The following is a 9,048-nucleotide window of genomic DNA, read 5'->3' as shown; positions in this document are numbered from 1 at the left end:
TCTCTCTCTCTCTCTCTCTCTTTCTTTCTCTGGGCCTCTGTCCTCTTAACTCTGGGTCTATGTACCCTTCTCTCAATCACAGAGTCTCCCTCTGATCGTTACTTTTTTTTTTTTAAGTGAGTATATTGTGCAAATGGGTAGTGATCTTCTCGTTGATGCGGGTGCCCAGAGGATCAGGGCCACACAGTCCTTCGTCCACCCCCGGTATAACAACCGCACCGATTATCATGACATCATGCTGGTGAAGCTGAGCAGCCCAGCCACGCTCTCGCCTACTGTGAACACAATTGACCTACCGTCCAGATGCAAAGGCGTTGGGAAAAGCTGCACTGTGTCTGGCTGGGGCGTCACCACCGGGGATGCAGGTGAGGCTGCCGCTGCGACCCCAGTCACCAAGGTCCCAGCTCCCTTCTTTCTCAGGCCTCAGACACAGGAGACAGTCCCAAGGTATCAATCACCACACCCCCTCCCCAAACAGCTCCTTTCTCACACCCAGGAAGCCAGACCCCCAGGCTCTGCACCATCAGATCCGGAAACCTGACCTTTAGACTTATCTCCCGCCAGGCCTCCATCCCACAGACCCAGGAGTTTAGAACCCCAGTCACCACCTCAATCAGAGCCAAGTGTTTAGGGTCACAGCCACTTCCACCCACAGACCCAGGAGGTTTGGCCTTCAGGCCCCTTCTCCCTCAGACTAAAGGAGACCTGGTCCCCAGCTCCCCTCTACCCATGAGGTGTCCCTCAATGCCAGCACCTCGTCCGTCCCTTGGTAGATGCCACTAGGGATGGTGGAGCTGGAACTTGCGGAGTTCAACCCCTTTACCTGGCCTCAGGAATGAGGGCGGAGGTAGAGTGCGGGCATCTGGCTTTAGCTGCCTCAGGGGTTCCAGATAAGAGCAAATGCAGGGAAGGTAACCCCAGAGCTGGGTTCAGCTGAACTCCAGGACCCTGAGAGTTGGAGTGGGGCGGGTGTGCTATAAGAGGGCCACTCAGCACAGTACGTTCAAACCCAGAAGTTCAGACACAGGTCCCTTCCTTCCGAAGACCCGGAAGTCCAAGAAATAGGACCCTTTTCATAACCATCGTATTGGGTCACCCAGCTCCTCCTCTTTCCATGTCCAGGGTCCCCATTCTTTTACGTCAGCACCCACAGGTCCACAGGACCCAGCCTCTGACTGCCCCTCCCTCCCCCCCAACTTCTGCAGCAGCAACACATCCATCAGAGCTCATGTGCTCAAATGTCAACATCACCTCCTTCCGGGACTGCAAGCAGACTTACTGGACCCTGTTGAAATACCACATGCTCTGTGCGGCTGCCCCCGACGGGCTCTCAGACATCTGCAGAGTGAGTCCCCTCCTCCCCCGCCCTGGGTTCAGCTTCTTCTCAGCCCAGGCCTGTCTCCCCCTCCACCCAGTGTGCCAGGGCCTGACCCTGGTGCTGAGCCTTCCCTCACACCTTACCAGCCCCACTTTCCTGGCTCTCTATATTCAGTTCTCTGCCCGGGTCAGGGTGGGAGCCCACGGGGGCCTGCGTGGCCTTGGGGGCGGGCACAAAGCTGAAGGATAGAAACTGGGGGTGGGAATGGGGCTGGGACTATGGGGAGGGCAGTGAGGTACTGGCTACAAGCACAAGCTTTAAGGGCTCACCAAAAGCTCAGTGACCAGGAAATATCATATTCCAATGAAATATTTAAAAAATAATTTATGATGAGCAAAGCATCAGAATTTTCAACAAAAACAGCAACCAGAGTGGGCTGCATTTCCCATTTGCTTCGGGCTTCTATGTGATTCAGACAGCACTGTAATGACCCAGTCTTTATCTAAAACTGACATACAGCCCTAGCCGGTTTGGCTCAGTGGATCCGGCATCGTCCTGCAAACTGGAGGGTCCCAGGTTCAATTCCAGTCAAGGGCACATGGCCAGATAGCAGGCTCAATGCCCAGTAGGGGGCGTACAGGAGGCAGCCAATCAATGATTCTCTCTAATTGTCCTTTCTATCTCTCTCTCCCTCTCCCTTCCTTTCTGAAATAAAGAAAAAATTAAAAACAGAAAACAAAAAACTGGAAAGTAGGTTCCTCATTGATTTTTTTCATATTAAATTTGATTTTTAAAATCGGCCTTAAAATGTCTGTTGCAGTCAATGAGATGCGCCTGAGGCTCATGCCCTGCTTCTATGTCTGTGTATCTGGTTCTAATTCTGAAGAAAGAAGGAGCCCCTCCTGTTTGTTCTCCCTTCCTCATCTCTGTAACCTCCTCTCTGACTCTCAGAACCCTCTCCCCTCATCTCTCCTCACACCTCACTTCTTTTTATTTCTACTATTTTTATTGATTGCAGAGAGGAAGGGGGAGGGAGAGAGCGAAACAACAATGATGACAGAAAATCATTGATTGGCTGCCTCCTGCACGCCCCCCACTGGGGATCGAGTCTGCAACCCAGGCATGGGTCCTTGACTGGAATCAAATATGGGACCCTTCGGTCTGCAGGTCAATGCTCTATTCACTGAGCCAAAGCAGCTAAATCCTCACATCTCATTTCATTTTCTGGTTCCCTCTGTGTTCTGTGTTGTGATATCTCTATCTCTCTCTCTCTCCCCCTCCCTCCCTTCCTCCGTCCCTGCCTCTCTGCCTCTCTCTCCAGCCTCTGTCAATTTTCTTTTATTTTCTCCATCTCTGCCTCATTCCTTACCCCCAACCTTCTGCTTCTCTGTCTCTTTCATCCTTCCCTTTCTTCTCTCCATCCCTCTCTCTCTCTCTTTCATCCTTTGCCTCTTTGTACCCCCACTATCTTGCTGACATCTGCACTCTAAGCTTTCAGGGGTGGTGAAATGGTGTGTTTTAGGAAGAGAGGTGATGGGACAAGGTTGAATGTCCTAAAAATGGGGGGTTCGCCCTGGTTCCCCACTGAGGACTTGATTCATATTTCTGCAAACTGTGCAGGGACACAGAGTCGCAAACTCGGGACAGTCCCGCAATGGGTTTAACGCACTCGCTTTTCTTAAACTTCCTATATTTGAACCTGGTGGTCCTAACTTTTATTTAGCACTAGAGCCTGTAAATTAGGGCATTGGTCCCACCCTTGGTATCCAGGACTACCCTGTCCTCCATCCTGGGAAAGGCAATGTATGGGATTCCCTGGGGGTAATGCTTCCTCTCCCAGGAGCTTGACAAATAAATGGGGCTCTGACTTCCTGGAAGCCCCGCCCTCTACCTGTAATTGACTAGGGCTCAAGCCAATGTCTTCCAAAAACCTGGTTGGTCCTCTCCTTGATAGCATTCATTCCTGCTCTGCCATTGGTTCACACAGACAATGAGTCTCTTCCCATTGGCCAGGGTGGAAGGCTGTGTTCTGGCAGGATAAAGGCCCGATAAGTCTGGTGTCTGTGGGGCCTAATTGCTGGTTATTTTGAAATCAAAGCTAATCTGCTCTCTCCCCTCCAGGGTGACTCCGGGAGTCCGCTGATTTGCGAAGGTTCCCTGCAAGGCGTGGTGTCCGCCGGCCATTTCCCTTGTATCCTGCCCTTTGAGCCAGTGATATACACCCGCATATGCATGTACCGCAAATGGCTGTATGATACCATGAAAGCCAATTCCTAATCTCTCCATACTTTCATCTTCCGTCCCTATGCCCTGAACAGGGCCTTCCCAGAAATAAAGACATCCCTGACTTGCAGCCGTATTTGACTCTATTATTTTTAAAGTCATATGAAAACGTCAACAGCATTCTAATAAAAATTTGCAAAAACCTATGAGCTAAACATAAAACACAAAAACGTCGATCTGGTGAAGATACGGGGAGACCCCCGCCATGTTCTCCAGCCGAAGTAGGAGAACAATTCTTAAGACACAAGGTTAGGCAAGGTGAGTCCACAGTCTCATTCATCGCTTTTTACCTAGGAATTGTGGTAAATCCGAAATGTGGGTAAGGTTCGAATTCATCACAACATTGTGGGGGAGCCGGCACTGCCATGGCATACTCAGCCCCAGGGCGCCTTATGTGCCATGCCAGCTCAGCCTGGGTCAGTGACCCTGTGTGGGGGCGGTGAAAGGCTTAGAAAAGACAGACAAGAGAATGAAAGCAGGGTCTCGGTGGGACGCTGCCTACTTGGGTGGAGAGAGACAGCGCCAGCGCCGACAAGCCATGTCTTTATTTTATAGCAGGTGCCAGGAAGCAATGTAAGGGCGTGGTCAAGATGTTTACAACATTCTCATGGGTTTCAGTCGCACTCAACTACATGCACCTGAACTCTATCAAGCCCAGGTCACTCAGGCACGTGGGGCCAAGAATTCGGACCATAGGTTCAAGCTTACAAATACAGCTGTTGGCTATCATTGTGCTGGGAGGGCCCTGCCATCCAAGTTGGGACTTGCACGTGGCCATGAGAGGACTGTGCCCTCTCCTCAGTCCAAGGCTTGATGCGTGCAAACACTGTAGCTACGCCCCACACATTATCTGTCCTAGCAAAACAGTGGAAATGCGGAACCTGTCCTGAAGTATTCCATGGCTTATGTCAACAACAAAGGGATGTGGGCCAGGAGACTAATGACTCTGTTCAAGATAATAATTATGCAAAACTGTGAGTGTCACGTCAGAATGCATATGCTGTCTTATGTTAAATGCAAAAACAAAAAGAAACAAAATTCATATATGTGTGCGATCGTCACCATGTAAAAAGAAATAGTCTCAGATTAAGAGCATGTAGCAAACTGCCTGTGGACGGAGTCCTGGGTGCCTCCTTTCTTCCATGTCCCTCTCTGTGCCCCGTGCACCTCTACAACCTGAACAATACTGTGGGGACTTCTGAGGAGCCAACGTTGGGGCTAGGAGACCTTCACAGAGGGAGGTGGGAAAGGAAAATGAACTGATTTTGGAATCTCATCCTGCCTCCTGCTCCCAGTGACACAGTGGCGTGTTCCTAGAAGAAGAAGAAGAAGAAGAAGAAGAAGAAGAAGAAGAAGAAGAAGAAGAAGAAGAAGAAGAAGAAGAAGAAGAAGAAGAAGAAGAAGAAGAAGAAGAAGAAGAAGAAGAAGAAGAAGAAGAAGAAGAAGGAGGAGGAGGAGGAATGGAGAACAGAAATGCCTACTACTTCACACATGTGCAGAGTGGTTCTGAGCATGTCACCGGTGACAAATGAGGAGAGAGGAAGCAGGTTTTCAGAAAGGATGGCGCTGGCACGAAGACACACACCGGAGTCCATTGAGGACCTGCCACAAGTGAGCACCAGAGTTTGGAGGAAGAGAGAACAGTGGGAGTGGAAATGGAGGTAGGTGGACTCCTATTCTCCACGTATGCCTGGATGGGGCCTCCGAGGGGAGGAGGGATGAGGGAGGAGTCCCCTGTGTCTCAGAGCCTGGAAAGATCAGCAGGTTCCTGGTACCCAGGGCTCCCTGGGCAATCACCACAGACCCTGCTGACTGAGGGTCTTCTCCAACCAGCTGTGATAGGCAGTTAGGCAGACATGAGCAGAGCAAGGACAACAGGCCGGGCACAGAAGGTCACCAGGGCAAAAAGCCCAGGTGCCTAGCAAGGGGCAAAATTGGGACAACAAGGACCTCACCCTCAGGATAACCCACCCCCAGTCCCCCCAGTATATGGCTGGTCATGTAGTTTTCTTCCCTAGGGATAACATCTAGGCCTCAGCTGTATTTCAGTTCCAGGCCCAGAAAAACAGCAAAACTCAGGCAAGTGATGCCATGGCTACCACAGAACCCCCTGCCCTGGCACTGACCAATCAGTGGAGACCACGACCCTGAAAGAACGCACCTGGAAAGCTGATGAATATTTTATTGAGACCCTCCCCTGAGATCTCCCGGAAGATTCCCACCTGCAAGAGGGAGATAAGTACCCTCCCTTTGGGGAGCACACACCAGACATTCCCTCTGCCATCTTCTTCCCCTACAGGCGTGACTCTCTTAAACTCTACGGGTTCCCATGAGAATTGCAACCAGAGGAGCAACGGGCAGCGGCAGGCTAACCCCCTGAGCCTGTCTCCAAGCCCCCCTTTGCCCTGACTACCCAGTGAGCCAGAGCCGCCCAGCCTGGGCTCTCCTGTCGCTTCCATATTGAGCCCTTCCTTATGTCGCTGTCCTGGCTATGCTTTTGCTGCGGCCAACAAATCCTTTGCTTGCTGTGCTGCACGTTGTCTCTTGATTGAATTCTTTCCTACAAGAATCTAAGAACCGAGGTCTCTGCATCTCCCAGGTCACAGAAGAAAATGAAAGCAAACGCTATCTGATTAGGATATCGTTGGCATTTTTTTAAAAAAATATATTTTATTGATTTTTCACAGAGAGGAAGGGAGAGGAATAGTGCTGGAAGCCGATCCACCTAGGCTGCTTGAGGCAGTCTCTGCACAGCTTATGTTTCAAGGGACCTGGTATAGATGGCATACTGTTCTTAATATGTTTGCTCCCCCCCTTATCGCTTCCTGAGAAAGGTTGTTTCCCCAGGTGAGGATTTTTATCAGTAAACCCTTTAACTGAGTATCAGAGGGGTGGTTGGTCGCTTTGATCTTTGCTTGAAGTGACCTCCTTCAGTTACTTCCTTGTAGCTTGGTGGAACAATAGAGTAACCTTTGAATGGAGATGGGAAGCCCCCTGGCCTTTTGTATAGAATGGATAGGATTGGGACCAAATAGTATAAATACAGATGTTAGATGACCATAAAGAGAAGGACCTGGCTATGATGATCACCTGAACACTGCCTCCGTGTCTTTCCTTCCTAGCCGACTCCGTCCACACCTCTGGGAACCCCTGGACCCGCTGGGGCTGGACCCCAGCAGAATAGAGAGTTAGAAACATCCATGAGAGAGAAACATCCATCAGCTGCCTCCTGGGGATGTGCCCAAAACCAAGGTACATGCCCTTGACCGGAATCGAACCTGGGAACTTTCAGTCCGCAGGACAACGCTCTATCCATTGAGCCAAACCGGTTAGGGCCTATCTTTTTGCAGCCGCATGCGAGGTGGGGAAATAGCCAATGAACAAATGCATAGAAAACAACATGTGATACAGAGTAGAAACAGGAATTTTCTGGGTAAAATAGGATGGTATTATGAAATTTTAGAATTTTTTAAAATGAAGGGGACCATGGAGGAAGCACAGATCTGCAGAGAAGCAGAAGGTATATTTCAATAGAATGAGGGAGGTGGGAACAGAAAAAGCTCTATATTTACAAAATAAAGGGAAGAAAGCCCTTCATCCAGAAGGAGAAGAAGAAAGCCCAAAGGGAATAGGAAAACAATAAGGAAGGAGGGGGAGAGAACCTCACATGTCCCCTGTGAGACTCCACCTTTGAGCCCAGGAGTTACTATAGTAACCAGTCTAAGGGTCTGGTGACCAATCAGAGGGGATATCAAGGCACCAGGATCTGCAGCCTTTATAAGCCATAGGGAAAAGGAACTCAGTGGGACCCTTTCCCCCTCCCCACGTGGGAGTCCATTCTGTGGGACTCTTTCCCTCTCCACACTTGGGAGTCTACTTATTCTTCAATAAATCTCCATCTTTGCTATACCACTTCTGTCTGTGGTTTTATTCTTCGATTCCGGGAGACAAAGAATCCGGGTTCCAGTCCAAAAATTCCGTTTCACAGTTAAGTGCTATAATGAAATATCAGAGATGGCAAGAAGAGCTACCCCTGGAGACTGGGAAAGGTTTGTTGGTTAATTTGGATTCCACATGGAGATTCAGCTCAGAATTAGATTTGGAATTGATTGTTTGGGATCCAATTCTAGACTTGAAATGAAATCTGTACATGATGTCGAGTTCTACCTAAAAAGACTCTGGCAGTGGGAGCAACAGCAACACAGCAACTTTAAACCAGGATGGAAACCTGCAGGAGACATGAGATGAAGGGGCTCCATGGAGCATTAACTCACCAGCTCAGCAATCTCATCAAAGACACTGCCCATCACCATCACTTTCTCTCCATTTGTCCATCCCCAGAGCTATGGCTCTATACCCCGGCCACTTCCCTCCCCAGTTCCAGGAGCGCTGCCTCCCTTCCAGAATTTACACCCAGAAGGGACCCTGTCTAACAGAGTTGAGGAGAACTCTTCTCCTGCCTCACTTTGGGAAGAGGAGAGCAGTTCCCTGAAGTAACCAGTGGTCTTCCCCTCCCTCCTCGTTGGCCAACATTGTATGACATGTTTATTTATAAGCCAATCCCTGGACAGCAGACATGCCCCCTCCCCACTGCTTGGTGCAGTAAAGTTCATTTGTAGTCACTTGAGCGCAGCAGATTGTCCAAACGAAATCAAGTTTCTGACAAGTGGCAGAAGGAGTGCATGCTGGGTAGGCAACACCAATGTCTGTGATGGGTCAACTTGTGGGACCGAGGTAGAATTGGATTAAAGATCTGAATTGAGATAACACATGGACTCACACTAAGGAATGAAGCATATTTGGGGGTCTGAGTTAGAAGTGAGGGTCAATTGCACTGTTAGGAATCAGCCGTCTAGTAGTAATCTGACAATGGTTCCTGTGTTACTCCACGCAAATGCCAAAGTCCTACCTTGGTCTTCAATCGCTGTGTTGTCCAAATCCTGTGAGGCCTCTGAACCCATCGCCCACCCTTATTCCTCTGATAAATTCAGCTCCAATAAAAAAGTCTTCCCTGCTAGAACATTCTAGGTCTTCCTCCTCTTCTCACCTGCCAGCGCTCTGCCCCTGCTCCCAAGTAGCAACAGGAATCCATCTACCACCTCCTACAAGATTTTGTGCGAATGTCCTCTTCACCTGGGGTCTTTCCAACCACCTTTCCAATATTATAACTGCAGGGGTTGCTGAGATCAAAGGGAACCAATAACCCCCTAGGCCTCCTCTGGTCTTATTTTTTCCATAGCACTCACTACCATGTAAAAAACAACAACCTATAACTGTGAAGTTCTTATTTCCTTACTTAAGGCCTCCGCCCACTGGAATGTGGGGCTTTGTGATTGAATTTTGCTGTTTTGAGGAATCTGTGCCCTCAGAGGCCAGAACAGATTCTGGCTCAGAGTCAATGCTCAGTAGATACTTCAGGAATGAATACAATGAGCAAAGATGAAAAT

General features: G+C 49.4%; 1 protein-coding gene across 1 annotated transcript; it reads left to right on the top strand.

Annotated features, from left to right (window-relative positions):
• Positions 1-117: 117 nt before the first annotated feature.
• Positions 118-3,595, top strand: LOC106728162 (kallikrein-7-like; the record flags this gene model as incomplete). Its single annotated transcript, XM_014549357.1, has 3 exons — positions 118-365; positions 1,206-1,345; positions 3,440-3,595. Coding segments are annotated over 3 exons (544 nt in total), but the record flags the coding sequence as incomplete, so codon positions are not given.
• Positions 3,596-9,048: the final 5,453 nt, after the last annotated feature.

Source organism: Myotis brandtii, unplaced genomic scaffold (assembly GCF_000412655.1).
Source record: "Myotis brandtii unplaced genomic scaffold, ASM41265v1 scaffold5496, whole genome shotgun sequence".
Classification (NCBI taxonomy): Eukaryota; Metazoa; Chordata; class Mammalia; order Chiroptera; family Vespertilionidae; genus Myotis; species Myotis brandtii.
Note: the sequence above shows the minus strand (reverse complement) of the source record. Positions and strands in the feature narration are given on the sequence as shown.